This window comes from Phalacrocorax aristotelis, chromosome 13 (assembly GCF_949628215.1).
Source record: "Phalacrocorax aristotelis chromosome 13, bGulAri2.1, whole genome shotgun sequence".
Taxonomy (NCBI): Eukaryota; Metazoa; Chordata; class Aves; order Suliformes; family Phalacrocoracidae; genus Phalacrocorax; species Phalacrocorax aristotelis.
In genome coordinates, this window is record NC_134288.1 from 4,296,115 (window position 1) to 4,313,791 (window position 17,677).

Genomic DNA, 17,677 nt, shown 5'->3' on the forward strand with positions numbered 1-17,677 from the left:
AGCATAAAACTCCCAGCAAGTTACGGCAGTGAAGGGAGTTCCTACCACCCAAGGGGGTCCCTTACATGGATCCAGAGTAAGCGGAGATGTGTGTATGCTACCAGAAAGGTCCCGGAGCTCATGGGGAACAGACAAGAGGAGGGTGGGGAGGATCAGCCCTTCTTTACCAGGTAGCCTTCTGCTTCTCCTTCCAGCTCTTCCCCCAACTCGTTCAAGATGGCAGGGACCACACCGAAGAAGGGGAACGTCTGCCATGGGGACCAGAGGACAAGGAGACACAGAGGTGAGCCCATGCCTTAAAACCCCATGAACCAGAGGGACTGAAAGGCAGAACAAGGGCAGTTTAGGAGAGGCTGTGGCACATGGGGCCTATGAGTGCAGCTACAATGAGCCAGGCCTGGGATTTTCAGTGGTGGCCACCTCCCCACATGCACCACTGTCCCATGAGCACCCTGGCAGGCTGGTAACCACCAGGCCATGGTACAAACAGTGCCAGCTGCTACCGCAGTGCCTTGCCACAGCCCCTGGGGAGGAAAACAGAAGTACTCACAGCTGAGCCTGGCTTCATGGGGGTGGCAGCAGGGAGGGATGTCAGCATGTGGCCACCCTGCCAAGAGAGGCAAAAACGAGTGAGTCTGGGCTATGCCAGCCCATCCCGCAGCTGTTTGCATCGACTCTGGTCGCATCACATCCCAGTCAGATGCAGGCTGCTTGGGGCTGTTGAGGAGGTGGGGCCTTAGGAAGGATATGGCAGGGGACAAGGAGCCTATGTTTGGATACGAAGCTTTGGAGCTGCTGGGGGAGAGAAAAAGGGGGAGGAGAGCAGGTTCCAGAGCAGACCTTGGCAGGGACTTTTTGGAGAGGAAGGTCTCCCCTTGGAGCTGTTTGAGGTCCAGGAAAGAAAGAGGAGAAGGGGAACCAACACTTGCAGGCTGCACCAGGGTCTCCTGGGCAAGGCAAACTAGTCCACATAAAACCAGAGAAACACTATGGCAAATCTACAAAGACATCCCGCAGGGAGCACAAGGGAAAGAGAGGTCCCAGGGGCACCCAAGCGAGGACTCACTGTCTCTGTCTGCCAGAATGTGTCCACAATGGGACACCTCTCTTCTCCCACCACACGGTAGTACCACAGCCAGGCTTCAGGGTTGATGGGCTCACCGACGCTCCCCAGCACCTTCAGAGACTTCCTGCTGTGCCTGCAGAAAGGAGGGGGCTGGCAGGGGCTCAGCAGACCACAGAGAGCAGCAGCTGTGAGCTTGCTGCACAGCAGAGTCTTCAGGAACCCTGGGTACCCAAAGTGTACTTGGGGCTTCCAGGCATGGTTCAGACCCTTCTTGGCCCTCTTCCATGGGGGAAGAAAGGAGACCTCTGATTTTGGTGTCTCCCATTCCAAGCTCCTACTTGGTTCTGCTCCCCCCCTTCCTTGGGCCAAGGAGCAGAACGCAGTGGGGCTCTCTGCCCAACACAGAGCTTTGGGCCAGGAGCAGGGAGAACCTGCAATCTCTGAGCTTAGTGGCAGCTTACAATGAAAGAGAAGGACCTGCTCAGAAGTGTCATAATGAAGTTAGTACTGGGAGTGCAGAAACATGGTCTGCATATTGCTGTGTAGAAGGCAGAAGATCCTGGTCTGTCCAGAAGATATGCTGGGGAAGCCGTTGCTCGGAGAAGAAGCTGGGGCCCTGCATCAGGAGCCTCTGGCTGTGCCAGAGCTAGGGATCCCCATGCTACTGGGGACTGGCACTTACTTTTTGACAGGCTCCTCCCCATGCTTCATCAGCAGCCGGATGGCCGTGGGTGCTGTGTAGAACTTGGTCACCTTGTACTTGTCAACAATGCTCCACATTCGTCCGACATCTGGGTAGGTGGGTACACCTTCAAACTGAGCAGGAGACAGGGCAGTGACACAGCCGTCCTTTACTGCTCCTGGCCTGCAGCATCTTCCCAAGCAGTTAGACCCTACTATGCTCTTACAGAAATGCTAGGAGCACCAGGCAGTGAAACCTGCCCAGCCCAGGGACCTGTTATACTGCTTCTGTGGAATGGATTTGGCATCATCCTACCTGAGGTGTCCTAGCAAACGTCCCCCAAAACACCCTAGTAGGCACTTGGCACAGGCACTTGGATGGCTATCACAGCGACACTGCCCCACCAGCACAAATGATCCTGCCCGCATGGTAAAGGGCAAGAGGTGACAGAACTACAACCAGAAGCATCAGGAACACCCAAAAGGACTCCCCAACGTGACAGTGATTCTCCAGTTTGCATTTCCCCAGGCAGTCTTCGGCACAGGCCTCTGGCTCCCTGCTCTATATTCAAGTTGCAGCCATACACTGCCAAAGGAGATACAGGCACAGGAGTTAAATGCAGGTTGTCAAATCAGTATCAGCAATGAAAACATCATTCCCTGCTCCTGATCCAGCTTTCACATTACCCTGCAGCAGCCCCGACTCCCCTGGTACACAAGGCTTGCACTTCTAAGGGAAAGAAACGGGAGCATTTGAAAAATTAACCACCCAAAAGCCACACACACAAACGAGCCCCTCCATCTATCATCAAGCAGTCTCCCGTGCCCTCCCTGGGGATTGCAACCCTTCCATGCAGAGCCCAGCGCGCTGCACGCAAGTGAGAAGCACACTCATCACAGAGCAATGCAGGGATGCAGCTCAGCAGTACGAACTCCACTTTCTTGGAGTAAATGCACCCAGCTGCCATCCAGCACTTACTAACACGCTAGTTGCCCCGTTTGCCAAGGGTCCGTAAGTGAGGTAGGAATGGCCTGTTATCCATCCAATGTCAGCTGTGCACCAGTAGACATCCTCAGGTTGGTAATCAAACACATATTTAAATGACGTGGCAGCAAAAAGCATGTATCCACCCACCGTATGCAGCACCCCCTACAAGAAGAAGGCATACAACTGTCAGGACCAGCTCCTACCAGGGCCCTTACCCTCCCAGGCCAAGCTGAGCATCACCAGTCCACTGAGCTCAAACAGAAGCTGGGCAGGAATGACCAGCACAGCCCTTTTCCCAAGACCCCCATGGCTCCTCTTCTTACCCTGGCCTCCCAGTGAGATCCTCAGCAGTTCCAGCTGAGGTGTTACTGTGGTTCAGCCCAGCCCCGTGGGCAGCGAGCTGGGAAGCATACCTTGGGTTTCCCAGTTGAGCCACTTGTGTAGAGAATGAAGAGTTCGTCCTCCGAGTCACACCACTCGGGCTCGCATTCCGTGCTGGCACTGCTCATCAGCTCATGCCACCACATGTCCACAGCTGGGTTCCAGGGGGTCTGAGAAAAGCAGATTAGAAACAGGCCCACCCAAAAGCAAGAGAAGAGGGATGAGAGGTGTAGTCCCAGCCTTACCCCCTCATGGACCATCAAGGCAGATGTTCACAGCACAGCTTCTGCCCCAGCACTGTTTGCTGCAAACTATGCACCAGAGCTGCAGCTCCCACTCCAGAAGCTCCTTTTCCCAGCCCACAGCCACAAGGAAAACCTTTAAACACAGTCTGGCTGCAAGACCTGAAGCCGATTGTCCAAACCTTTGGCGATGCTGGTAACTCCCTCTCAGCAGCAGCGGCCAGGAGAGGGCCTGCAGCAGCAGCTGCTCTGCACTCTCACAGCAAACAGGCTCCTCCTGCCCTCCTGGGCTGGCCCCAGCCACAGTCGAACAGCAAAGCAGCAAGCCTCACTTAGCACAGCTACACACCTGCTGGTCCTGCACACCTTGCAGGGACCCCTATGGCAGCATGGCCCAAGACAGACAGGAACACATTGGGTTCACACTGCTTGGTCCTGCAGACCTGAAAAGAACCTGTTATCTGGAATTTAAGGTAATTACCATGGTAAGATGTGACTGCTCCCACACAGAACCACCCAGCACTGGCTTGAGGATGCCAAAGCTGTAGCAGAGCCACCAACACTTGACTGATAGACAGAGGCCACCCCAAGGGTTGTGTTGGCTGGCTACCTTCCTGGGGTGGCACAGTTCAGTGCAAGACCCAGAGCCTCGCAGCTCCCAGCTGGGGCACATCTCCTCCTTGCAGAGCTAGAGCCTGTGCAGGGTCCCCACAGCTCCCTCAATTGGGGTGCATGGAGGCATGGCGAGCAGCTGCGGGGGTCACACAGTGACTCTCTGCAGCCCTAAAGATATTCAACTGCCATTTTGAGGCACCAGGACCCCACAGCCCAGCATGGAGCGCCTGCACATGCAGTACAGGGGACACTAGCTGCTGTTCTGCTAGCCAAGCATAATCGAGCCCACTTGGAAAGCTATCGTGGATCCCCAGGGCTCCTGGCTTTACCTGGCAAAGCAGTTTCCACAAGTCTGTCTCACCAGCAAGCTCCCAGCAATACACCACATCAAACAAGCCCAAGGTAGGCTCACACCAACTCATCCAACAAGTTTCTTTCTTGCATTCTTCCTTCAGGACCCCTCCATTTTAGCACCCAACTTCCTCTGCTCCACAGAGGACATCAGACCCACAGCACAGCATGCATCCCCTGAGGTCAGGCCTGCCTCTGCCTGCCTGCTCATGGGGTTTTGAGGCCACAGCTCCTTGGATGGGGTGGGCAGAGTCCACACGTTGGGTCTGGAGCTCCAGGCTTGCTGTCCGCGGCACGCTGCCGCAGCTGGGAAGCTGTGGGTGATCCCTGCCAGCCTCACCACAAAAGGAAGTGCATTGCAAGAGCTGCTTTTAAAAGGCAGAGAGATGAACTGCCATCCAAACGCTGTCAGTGCATCCCAGTGGTTCTGCATTTCCCCCCATCACCACGCCGATGTGCACTTAGGATTTTATGGATGCGGGTTTGTTTCCAGCAGCAAAGTTGGTAGCACTGCATTCACCCCAAAACCGCAAGGAGCTCTGGCCAAGCGGTGGCGAGTGGTATCTATTGCTAACATGCAACTGCTGGTAACCCCATTAGGAAGGCACATGTGGCCGTGCAGAGTTGGAGCGATTAGGAAGGTGGAGCACGGGAGGGGGAAGCAGAGGGGAGGTGCTACAAGGCAGAAGGCAGTGCTGTGTGTAAATACCTTGGGATGGAGTCTCTGTGAGCTCTCAGTCTTTTTTTCCTGTTAAAAATCCACAAAGAGGGTGTGAAAGTCAAGAATTGGAGGATCCACACCAGGCTTTGCAGGCAGGGAGCTAGAAGCCCACAGGCCTGGATTCTGGGAAACTGCCCTGGCAGGCTGGAGAGCACTCAGATCTGGGGCCAGGCCAAGTTTGCAAAAGCCTGCCCATTTCTATCACCTTCCCTGGGTACCTGCCACCTCTGCGGCAGGTTGCAAAGGCCACCCCATGCACATGGCCAGCTGGGTACAGAAGCACAGAGCCAGCACACAGCCCTCGGACCATCTGATAGCATTACACAAGTCAATGGCATAGTAAAAACATGCTCACAAGGAAAGCTATCTTTAAGAAAGCATCTGAACAAGTAAAGCAGTAAGAGCCAAAGGGTAAGAGACCCCCTCCAGCCTCCTCCCTCCTCCTGGCACATTCTGCACAACAGTCTAACCTCACCAACAGCGACCAGTGCAGGGACAGGCTTCTCTGCAACAGCCCGACCAGGGAAACCTCACAGGTGAAGGCTGGTCTGCTCCAGTTTTCCCACCTCTTTGCAGGTACCCTGCCCTCACAAAAGAAGGGGCAGAGGAGGCCAGGCTGGCAAACACTGAGCAACACTCCAATAAAATTAACACAGCTGAATGAGAAAAATTAACTCTAGGATACAGAACCTGCTGGACTTCTTGTTCCAGGGATGTGCACAGACCATCTCTTCTGAAAGCAGAGTCCAAAGCTCATATGCATTCCCCTAATACAACCCATTTCTGAGCAAGCAGCAGCATGGGGATAAACCAATGTAAATAACCACCAAACACAGAGACACCATTGCAAGACATGGAGCTGTTAGGTAGTTGAGAACAACCTGCCTATAAGTGGATGAAGGCAGCAGATAGCTGCTGGGGCACAGCAGGACTGCACACCAGCATCAGGAACTCAGCAGGCAGTCACAGCTCCATGACACCTTCTCCTCCTTGCACCCCCGTCTCGCTACAGGTCTCTGGCCCACATCCTTTCATCTGGTTTCAGTTGCAAGGGACCGCCCCAGCCCTGACAGCTGACACAGTTACTGTGCCAGCTACACAGACACTGCACTATTCTCAGTGTATGACTGTTGTCATGTTGGGGGGCTATGGCTGAACCCACACCACAAGCACAAGCCTCCTGTTTTTTCTCTCCTGCTTCCACTGTCACAGCTACAGTGATGGATGGCATTGGTCTTTGCACAGAAGGGGAGATTCATACAGGGTTAGGAAGGAAAAGTCCTCCACTGGGCGGAGGAAAACAGGCATCTTGTCCTTGTCCTAGTGGTTTGGAATATGTACCCCACTGTGCGCTCAGGGGTCCTGTGGGCTGGCAGCTAGTGATGGTGTTAAAGGAAGCAGCAGAGAGAGGATCTTGGTAAGGCAAAGGAACCATTTTTCAGACCACTCGCAACACAAGAACAGCAAGGAGGGGAGAAGACTGTAACAGATGTCACAACAGGATCATCCAGGGAAGCATTGCAGTGGTTTTGTACCAATTGATTTGCTGGGCTCGGGCCCATAGCAGTAAAATCCCCCCATCATCCCCCCCAGGAGCATACCTGTACATCCTGGCACAGCCTTTTGAGAGGAGGAGACTTGCTGCATGTCCCGTACACTGCTATCTCTTCCCTCGCCAGGTGCTTCACCACGATGCACTTTTTCAAAGGGGTGCCCCTGTAAAAGGCAGGAGCTGTCAGATCAGGCTGTTCAGGTGGGGGCTAAGCCTGCCCTTCGTGAGCTCCACAGGCAGCACTGGAGGCAGAGCAGGGGCCCTGAGCTGCTTTTGCTGAGCTAGAGCGTATGCTGCCATGCAAACTCCAGGCACACCGTGAACTGCCAAGGGACACCAGCCACAGGAACAGAGCTTGGAGAATAGGAAAGGTCTGTGCACAGCTGGCTGGGGGTTTATCCGGTGCGATTCCTATGGAGGAAGTGGGGATCCCATAAGCATCTCTCTCAGGTCACTGCTGGAGAGATTCCTTACAAATCCCAAATTTGCCTGCCTGTGACCACAAACAAGACCTCCCACAGCACCTGTGAGATGTTAGGTGGCTGCTCTCACCCCTACGCATGACCGACTTGTGTGACTCAGAAAGAAAGGCTTCCAAAGCCAGATTATAGATCAAGAAAAAGAATGGGGGCTTGTCCTCTCATGAGGGCCAACAGAGCCTACCTATAACAGAAGCAAAATTATCTTACTGCCCTTCAACCCTGTCAGAGTACCAACACACGTCCTCCATCAGTTAATTCCCAACTTCAGGATCACTTCTGTCCTGCCATGTAGGTAATTCCACAGACATATAAACTTGTATTTTAAAATTTCAGTCTTAAATGCTTTTGAAGAGTTTGAATTTCTAACATGCAGACTATCTGCCCTGAATTTTCACGTCTGATCTAACTTACAGGACCACATTCAGTCTCATATAAGCTACACAGACACTGGTCTGTAAGCTTGGCAAAGTAATTTCACTATGATTATTTCTCTTTCTGTAAAATCTGATGACAGATCTGTTTATCTCTTTATGGTTTACAGTATCTCAGTGAAGACACTTAAAAAAATAAAGCGGCTTCACCATATACTTGTGTGCAGTCAGGCCCTGATCTTGTGCATGTGTTGGTGCATGTCAACTGGAGTTCCTGCTCCTGTTTACACAGCCATTTCCCAAACTTGAATCATTTCTCATTTATTTCACTACTGATGAATTATTAGTGGCTTTGGAGCAAGACTTAAGCCTCATCTTGACAAGCCCTATGGCACCGTGACCAACCCTTCACAACTGGTATGGCAGTGCATTTTTCCTTCCCACTCCAAGAGCTGCTGCTGCAGGACTGGGAGATCTGCCACGGGTCACAGTGATCAGTCTGTCTCCAGAAAATCCTCCCACCCAATATGTAGGCCTTCAGGTCAGAAAAGACAAGAGGGAAGGTGAAAGAAAATATTTCTAAGACAAGGGAGTTGAAGCATGTATTACTTCTGAAAGGCTTACGAGCCTAGTGCAGCCTGTGTCTGACCCGCTGCAGAGTCTGGTCACATACAAAAACTTCCATTTCCATTTGTGCAGGAGCAGATTCTGGCAGCAATGCCCTTCTTACAAGGGAATCCAAACTTACTTGTTTTTACATTCCTGGACAGCTTCATCTGCAATCTGCTTCAAGTGGATCAGCTTGTCCCCTCGATAAAAGGCATCTGCAAAATGGTAAGGAAAACATTAGAGGGGCTTCACAGCCAAGGCAGCCTGGGACAGCTGGAAGCAACAAGCAGTTTCAGGAGGGCAGAGCAGAGTTCATGCAGTGAGTGGAGTGAGGGAACACAGACAGGCAAGCTTGATGGGAAAGGTTTCTTCATATGCCCTTTTAGCTCAGAGAAACAGATGCCAGGAGAAATGGTGAAATTCCTTCCCTGGGAGAGGTTCCAATTTGACCCGACAAGTGTCTTGGGAATATTCTGTGGGGAATAATCCAACACGGCCAGAACACAGATTACAAAGTTTAGTGGGTCCTTTCCATACTGTGGACCTATTAATGAAAATACTATTTTTTGCACTATTGGAAAAAACAGTTGGGGAAATGCAGTGGGCTTACATGCAAGCACTACCCCCCTCTTGATCCCTTGCTTTAAAAGGTGATAATTGCAACAGAAATTTCCTTGAAATTGGAAAGGGAAGGAATTCTCATATTAGGAATGCCTCATAAATGATACATCTTGCAGACATCTGGCTGATTTAAAAGAGGTACATGGATGGGAAGCATTTGGAAACATGTTATTAGCAGCTGGTGACATCATGCTTTACAGGACAAAGTGGGCGGGCTGCTTAGATGCTTCACTGTATGTTCAAAGTAGAAAACAGCACTCAAGCACAGCTACAAGCAGTGCATCTGCCTTGCGGCAGCTCAGCTGAAGCACTGCCCCTTCCTCTCCTAATACCAAGTGCATTTGGCTTTTCAAATAAAGACCTTCCAGGCAGGCAACAGTAATGGTTGATTCCGATTCTGTGAAAGGCTCAGGGGAACAGAAGCATGTTTTACCTGCCGTGATGAGGACAGAACAACCACAGCTGAGAATCCGCTCACAGAGAGAGGCTGCCGAGAAACCTGCAAACTGACAGAGATCACACAACCAAGTCAGCAAGGACACACACACAAAAAAAAAAAACCCACCCAAAAAACCTCAGGAGCAACTGTGCAGTTCGGCCAAGGTAAACGATACCACCAGGCACTGAGGGCAAAAGCTAAAGGAGGTCATTCTGCAGTTAATACAGAAGAGGTCGAGGAAACAGCACCTTGTCTTAGTTTCCATCCACCTCATGGTCAGCACCCATCTTTCCAGCTCCTCTCCCTCACCGACCCAAAACCAAGAGCTGCTCCCTCCCAGTCACTCAGAACCGAAAGCAATGCAAAGGGCTTGTTCCTACCACAACAGAGTGCACAGCTCCAATCCTGGCACAGGCAAGCATGGCTACAACCAGCTCCATGATCATCGGCATGTAGATGGAAATTCGGTCTCCTTTTTTCACACCTGCGGCGGGAAAATGAACATGGCATTTGTCAAAATGAACATATCACATGTCAAAAGAACAGGATATAGAAAGAAATTAATGCTTTTAAAATCAACATTTATATGCACGCAATAAAACTTCAGCTGGGGTTAGAGCTGAACCAGCCTTGTGTTTTGCCTTTCAAGCCCTACGACTCTTGTAAGACAACTGCAATGAACATTCCATGTTCTCATCAGACACAGCCCTTGAAGGAGGCAGAAATTTAATCACTGAGCACTGCTACTGGAAAACCCCAGAGCAGGAAGTTTTGAGCACAGATTTCTTCCTTGTACAGCTGACATGACCAGCATTGATTAGTTTTCACAGACGGAGCCAGAGATGAATCTCTGAAAGTCTGATGCAGAGCAAATCTACATCCACCCTGCTTTACAACTGTGGAAGCACAGAAGTGGAGCATTTTGCACAGAATTACTCAACAGACTGACAACCAGGCAAAAACTGAACCCAATCTCCAAAACCCTTCCCAGTATCCAACGCTACTATTGCTTCAGTTGTGTACCTTGGCTGCGGAGGACATTGGCGAACTGACAGACTTTGTGCAACAGCTCACTGTACGTGATTTTTGCAGAATCCCCAGGTTCGTTCCCTTCCCTGGAAAAGCAAGGTAATATTTGTTAGAGTAGAAGCATTTCAAGGTAACAGTGACGCTGCAAATTCAGAGGTACTGCTCTGGACTACACATGTCCTCACCTGCCCTTCGAAGCACAGAGTAACTAAACCCCAGAAATCCAATATTGGACTAAAGTTCTCCAATAGTAGGAAAATTTTGTCCAAAGTCCCCATGCCTGTGTAGATCACTACAGCTGAAAGAAGCTCAATAAATGCAGTGGAAATACATGGTAGTTTCAGAGAGGCAAGAAGGGTCCAACAGAACCAAAGCTAAGAGTGCACATGCTCGAGCAAACCGGGACGTACGGCACGGCACCCTTGTTCACATGCACTCACGCCTGCAGATATGTCTGCATGAAACATTGGCCGGTGTTGCTGTGCAGCAATACCCAGCCTTTAAATACCTACCATCTGATGGACTGCAACGGGATGCCAAGGGCTGTCTTATTTTCCAAGGTCGTATATAAATATACCCATGTATATCTGTGCAGTGCCATGTCTGCTCTGCAATTATTCTCTCTGTGGTCCCCTATGAACTAGCTCTGGTGCCAGTTCAGTGGGGCCTTGCCATTGGACACACCGTTGGGGAAAAAAGCCAACAGCTACACCTAGGTGGAATAGGAACATCATATCCCCCGGGAAATAGTTTGCTACCAAAGCAAAAACCAGCTAATTTTAATGTGACACAATGCTTCAGGCATGGCACTCCCAAGAGATCAGGAGATTAACAAAGAATTTGAAATAACCTCACACTTGGCAGAGCAGCAGTCTCCCGCACCCGGGAAGGAGGGAGACAATTTCCCTCGCCTCTCCCTGAGGCAGCCAGCACAGAAACATTAGTGATCCATGAAAGAATAGGGGTATCACTCTCAGCTGATAGTCCTCCTGCAAAAGTGTCCCCTTGAGTATGTACAGCCAAATAAAAAACAACACTGGTGCTAGGGAGAAGCCAGGAATCACCTCTGTGCCATGTCCTCCCTTAGGACTGCAGCCAGGGTCTGTCTAACTTGGGAACAAGAATCTCACTTCTTTAACATCTCAAACAGTCCAGAGCATACAAAAATGTACTGACTTCTAGCTAAAACTCACTACTGCTCCCCCTTCCCCCAGCAACACAAACAGAAGGAGGGCTCCAGTGATGCAGAAATGCGTAAGGAAACACCCTCATTCCTCGTGTAATTCTGTGCCATTCTGTGTCAGCACAAGAGTGACCTCGTGCTCCAATGGCAGATGCAATCCTGGTGGAAACAGCGTAAGAGTTGGGAGAGCCCCACTGATACCAGCTCTGTGCTTCCTGCCCCATGTAGGATGGGGGTTTCAGAACTGGTGATTACACTTGGACCACCCCATTCAAAAGCTGCTCATGGATCTCCTGCTTACAAACTTGACTACTCCTCTTGATACCCAGTTATACTCCTGGCTTCCATGGTGCTCTGCAGCGATCGGCTCCATTGATACCTGCGCTGACACGCACAGGGCAGTGTATCTTCCCACCAGTGGTTCCTGAAAGGGGATTCCCTGCTTGAGCCTTTATGCAAGTTTGGCCCCTTTTAAGCGGAAAGAAAAGAGAAATAAGAATACAAAGAAAAAGAAAAGCGTGGGAGTGGGACTGAGAACCAGGGCCCAGGGCAGGTGGCTCAGCCCTGGCATCCAAGCAGTTTCCTCTCTTTTTCCCATCGTAACTAAGAGCACCACTTTGAGCTAAATGACACAAAACCATTAGACGAGGTCCCTTACAGCAGGGTTCTCTGTTAGTAAAGAGGAACCAGGAAATCAAAGAGTTTCCTTTATTTTATTACTTGAGGGTCAAAGATCCAAGAGCTGATTTCAGTACTGGACTTAGCAGCTATAACTGGCTCAAAGGAAGGGCATCTGCTTCTGTTGCGTCTTGCTGCATGATGAGTGCCCTTCCTCACCGTGCAGGTCTTCCTTGGTGCATCTACACCGCAGGTGCAGCAACATCAAGGCTAGTGCTGTGCAAACCTGCTTGAGTCCAGACGGGCAGTATCACTGTGTGTGTAGCTCTGCCCCTCAGCAATGAGCCTTGCTATGAAATATCTCTTACAGACAATTATAATGCTTCAAAATGCAAGATGGATTATCCCAGCCCACTAACCTGTCACCTGAAGATCTCTGCACTGGGGTCTGCTGGGCACTGCAGGCAGGCCCTGTGCAACCCAGCCCAGCATAAACCTGCAGAAGAGGCCAGGGAAGAGGGACATTGTTTTTTGCCCATGCTCTACTGCAGCATAGGATCTAATTACAACCTTTAGTAAGAGAGAAACACGTTAGGAGGACTAGCACAGGCTGTCCCATCTGGAAGGCTTCCCATGTAAGGCAGGTAGGGAGGCAGGCAGCCCACAGCCATGTCTGCTATTTGGGGGCTTGGCTGGGCGCTGCAGGTGAAGTGCTGTTTTGGCTGGCGGCAGACTTGGCCAAGGACACAGCAGGAAGCATGTTGGTTCCCCATGTCAGGGAAATCAGGTTTGCCGATCAACTCGATGGTGCAATATCTGCCTAAGAAGGGAAAGGAAGGCTCTGCTTTGCGTGCAAAACTTGGGAGTCCTCCAATACAAGGCCTACAATCCCATGCTCCAGTAAGGCTGCGCTCCCTGCCCAGAGCCTTCACCAGCTGCATTTCTAATGCATTTCCTTAGCAGATTCCAAGAGAGCCTGGCCATGCCCCACTCTGCAAACAGGTCTCTGTGGACACTGGTTTGCTTCAGGCTGGGGCGGTCACTGCTGCTGCAAGATGGGCTGATGGTGGGATGGAGACAGAGCCTACATAAAAGGCTGCGCTGAGCACCCTACGCTTGCCTGGCAGCTAAGGGGAGACAGCAGCCAGGCCACACCACACTGCGGCTTCTGGAGTGAGCAGCCCTGCATACCTGCTCTGGGCAGAGCTACGCTGCCTCCCGCACACGGTACCTGCAAGGGACAGGGACCTGACCTGCCCTGAGCCACCCAGGTGCAAGGTACCACTTGGACATCCCTGCTCTCCCTGCACTCAAGCAGCACATCTCAAATACACCAGGTCCTCCTCCTCCCGAGGCTTCAGGAGGGAAATTCAGGCCAGGGAACATACCCAGCCTTGTTGTCAAAGCCAGCACGCATGGGGCACCGCACAAGAAACACAGAGCAAAGTCTAAGAGAAGTTAAAACTTCTGCACGGATTTTCAGAGGGTTTTCAGGGTCCTTTCCATTCATTTACATGACTGAGAAAGAGCTCCAGTAGCATCAGTGGGGGAAACTTCAGGCTTCAGATTTTAAGATGATCTTGTGCTTAATGGGAAATGAGTGACGGCCACATTTCTACAGGACAAGATGCCTCCTTCCACCACATCTCTTGCAAAGGCCTCCAAGCAGTCCTTCAAGAGCAGGCAATAGCTTTAAGTCTCCCCGCTTCTGAAAATAGTTTGGAGTGCCCATAGCTACACTTAGCAGGCTACAGCAGAACCCAGATATTGCTCTGTCCTCTTCTCTGGCATAAAAGCCTGGAGAATTATATATTTTAGACAGGGCATTTAAAGGAATGCCCACTCGCAAGTACTTTGTGCGTCAAAAGCAAGCCTGTAAATTCCTGGCAGCAACATTCTGCAAGCAGCATCTTCCCTTCAGCGCCCATTGGATAAAAGCAAGAGCTCTCAGTCCTGAGCCTCTCACATGGATTAGTTTGTCCAAATTAAATTGAAAAAGAAATAAAAATAAAATAAAAAACCTCACACTTCTGAAAACATTACTGCAATGCTCACTTCCATACCTACAGCATGCAGACCAAGACCTGCAGAATCCAGCATCCCCCAAATATATCCTTTTTTAAGAACTAGTGATGAAAATAGTTGGCATGGCACTGCTGCGATTGCTAGCATGCAATCTTTGATGTAACAGAAAGCCTTCTTCTGAAAGGAAAAGCCAATTTTCATCTCCCCAAACTTCCCAGATACATCATTAGATGAAATACCTGGCAAAACACAGTTTGAGCCTGATGTTCTTCTCATCTCCCTCAAACTAAGTCCTGCAATTAGCAACTAGTAATCCAAATTTTTACAGTATCATCTGGGTCACAGCAGGAATGTATTTGAGTTTTTCAAGCACTCAAGAAGCCCATGTTTTACATACTGCATGTTGCACGCATGCTCAGCTAGAGAAAGGCATTTTCTGAGACCACATGGTCTCAGCTGAGCCGCCATTAATGAAGTAAATGCAAATTCTTTAAACTAAACACAGAGGTGCACAACTGGGGACATTCTGAGGCAAATTCTCCTACAAATTGGCGCTGGTTTGAAAAACTCAGGCTTCATGCAGAGATGATAGCTCTCTAGCTGCCTGCAGCCATTCATTGCCAGGAACAGATAGCCCAAAGGGCATCAGGGACCATCACCACAGGGTTGTGCAGGACAGTGGTGCCAAGGTCTGTGCAATATCTGCCCCTGTAAATATGTTAGGGGAAGAACAGGCTGTGCAAAGCACTTATCATACTACTCCCTTCTGCCAGCACTTAAAATAACGGGCTCTCTGCTTCTGAACAGGCACTGCAATACACCAAGCCCCACAGCACATGCCTCCAGTGGCCCTACCAGCATCTCAGCAAGAAATGATCACATGGAGAGTCACCCTGGGCAGGGGAGGAAGAAACCTTTGGGTGGGAAACCTAAACACTTATCACCTCTGTGGCAAAACCATACTTACAGGAGGATCACGGACTGCCTGCCTGCTCAGCTGGTAGTTTGACCTTGGAGATGCAGAGCTGTACACCTATATGACCCAATGCCCATGTAGCTAAATCAAGATTAAGCTTCCTTGTATGACTGACCACATCAGCTAAGCAAAAGATTTAGCGTTGCACATAAATTGTGCAGTAGGGAAAATGGTTCATAGGAGCAGACGTGAGTTTCTTGAGAGCCACATTAACTTGGGCACTGACCCTGTGGAGCAGTCAGGGATGCAGAGCAGCAGCGTGGGAGAAGGAAGCTGTGGCCAGATGCGCTTGTGGATATCTGCACCAAAGCAGGTTAAGGAGTTACTGTGCTCTGCCAAGCATCAGGGCTGACTACAGGGCTTTTCAAAGCACTGGTCTCCTTCAACCACTCATCACGTAACCAAGCGAGCCTTAGATTGCCCATCCAAGCAAGCTGAGCCCATCTCAGCTGTAGGATAACAAGCAGCAGGTAGGTAGCTACTTAATCTGCTACAGCTCGGTGGCCAAACAAAGATGACCTGAAAAAGAATCAGCAGTGCTCTTTAGTTTCTCTCTTTCACCATATTTCTAAGTAACAAGTACTTGCATAATCTGTTTGAGTAATGGAGGAATACAGCTTCACCGTGCAATGCTGCCTCAGTGTTTGCATGGAGCAGCAGGAAACACAGGTTGCATCAGTGGGAATTATGGTTTTCAAGGTAATTGCTGATGGTAATTGTGGCTTGCAAGTGTTATAAACACCTCTAAGAGAAGCTGGTGTGCAGGAGAAAATGATGAAGTGAAGCCGAGCAAGCAAAGTGCTATGGGTTTTCAAATTCTGCCAGACCACCTGCAGATCTGCAGGCAGTCAGAAACAGAAAAATCACAGACCAAAGCAAACTACGGCACAAAGCCAAAGCCTATCTGACACTTGTAAATGCTTCCACTGAGGTCCAAAGGGGCTGAAGATCATTTAAGTTTCTCCTCTAAGCTCCTGTGACCACACAACCCTCAAACAGAAGTACTGACCCAAAGTTACCAAGCACAGCTGGACTGTGGGGCACCTGGAAGGTAAGTTTTCAGAGCAAAGCAAACCACCTCAAAGCCACCAGGTTTCATTCCCTGAACGGTAGAGAGGTGACAGCAGCCCACATTGCAATTTTGTCTAATGCAGGAAAAAGGCTCTGCATTTTAGCTCTTAGGAAGCACCCTTTCCATGGTGCTTGGAGGACACACGGACCCCAGTTTGAAAATGGTAGTGGGAGAGAGAAAGGACCCTTTCTCAGATGATGCAACATCATGGGGAGAATTTGCAGAGTGTGTAACTGTGGAAAGCCTCCAGCAGGACAGAGATGGGGACCGTGGGAATGCCCGCTCTAAAACATCTCTGGTGCCATCTAAACTAAAACACGCTCAGCGCCAAAAACCCCTCTTAAGCGTAGGACCAAGCTGGTCCATGAGAGGCATGAGATGGAGACAGCAAGTTTTCCAGCTCCGGTTCTGGCAGCAGTGTGTCCCCAGAGCGTGGTACGAGAAGGAAGGGGCTTTCCTCTTCTGCAGGCTGCTGCGTGGTGGCACGTCCTCACGTGCAAGGTCACTGGGGGCAGCCAGAGAGGCTCACGGCTTCCCGATCCACCCCATGTCCAGAATTAGAGCAGCCGAAATGCCAGGCAGAGCTTGGCGGGGATCAGCTCCTGCCATCTGGGGAACAGGCTCGCGTGCACGCCGCGTGGGCAGCAAGAGCCCCGGGCCTTTCTGACGCCTGCACTAGCGCACACGGGCTGCGTGCTCAGCTACCGCAGCTATCAGCTGCTCACAAACCTCCTGTTGCCATTTGGCCTCGGCTGTTCTCAGGAGGCCCAGCAAACCTGCAGCCTGAAGAAGGGTCTGTCTGGAGCCAGCTTGGTGGTTTGGGAACAACAGCAGCTAAGACAAAAAAATACAATTTCTCTCTCCACCCCCAGCCTTGCTTATCCCATCTGACACAGGAATAGCACTCGATTGACAGCCCTTTAAAATCTGTCCTTGAGAAAACAGATTACGTTGAGATGTGAAGTTTGGAAAGACCAGCTGTGCAAGATAATCAGAAAAAGACACCGTTTCATCAGAAAAAAATGCTTGTGTTTGCATGGATTGTCCCATATGGAAACATTCCTACAAATAGTGCGCAAAGCAGAAGGGTCTCCAGCAGGGTCTGCACCACTGACTCCAGGAGGGGGCCGTGAAACTGGTTTGCTAAAAACTTTCATGAGAACATTTCACAACAATAGGACAGACTGCCCAGCCCCGCCCACGCTTACCGTCACCTATCTCTCACCACAGTAATGCATGGCAGCAAACACCCAGAGGAGTTCTGGGAAGGCTGAGAGGCTTTTTGAGTAAAAGGTTTACCAGAAAGCTCAGCCTCTATGGTCCCTGTAGCCATGACCAAATCCTGCATAGAGATCAAGAAAGAAGTTGTGTAAGAATTGAAGGTAAACTGGCAGGGGCTGGTGAAAAGGTTTTCCCAGTATTATCAGAAATATTTGGCAGCACTGAGAGAACACTGCTGAGTAAACCTGGCAACAGAAATCCCACAGAAAAAAAATCTTACCAATTTAACAGCATCAGTTTCTAAAACCACCCTATGATTTTGCCCTCCAATGTCCCTCATACACACAAGTAGGGCCTAACAAAGCTACACCGTCAAATCTATCTCTGAGCCAAACTATCTCAACTAAAAGCTGATCATGTACCTAGGATGAACC

At 50.4% G+C, this 17,677-nt stretch overlaps 1 protein-coding gene across 2 annotated transcripts in view; it reads right to left on the reverse strand.

Moving 5' to 3' along the window:
* Positions 1-17,677, reverse strand: part of ACSS2 (acyl-CoA synthetase short chain family member 2) — a 34,124-nt gene that overhangs the window by 5,634 nt on the left and 10,813 nt on the right. Inside the window, exons 3-14 of one of the 2 annotated variants that reach the window (XM_075108466.1) lie at positions 10,143-10,234; positions 9,500-9,603; positions 9,114-9,186; positions 8,199-8,274; positions 6,647-6,761; positions 5,034-5,072; positions 3,149-3,286; positions 2,727-2,897; positions 1,749-1,882; positions 1,067-1,199; positions 551-607; positions 168-248 (exon numbers count right to left, since the gene is read on the reverse strand). In XM_075108466.1, the coding sequence (XP_074964567.1) occupies positions 168-248; positions 551-607; positions 1,067-1,199; positions 1,749-1,882; positions 2,727-2,897; positions 3,149-3,286; positions 5,034-5,072; positions 6,647-6,761; positions 8,199-8,274; positions 9,114-9,186; positions 9,500-9,603; positions 10,143-10,234 (1,213 nt within the window). The remainder of the gene's footprint in view (positions 1-167; positions 249-550; positions 608-1,066; positions 1,200-1,748; positions 1,883-2,726; positions 2,898-3,148; positions 3,287-5,033; positions 5,073-6,646; positions 6,762-8,198; positions 8,275-9,113; positions 9,187-9,499; positions 9,604-10,142; positions 10,235-17,677) is intronic. The other variant, XM_075108467.1, reaches the window with a different exon arrangement.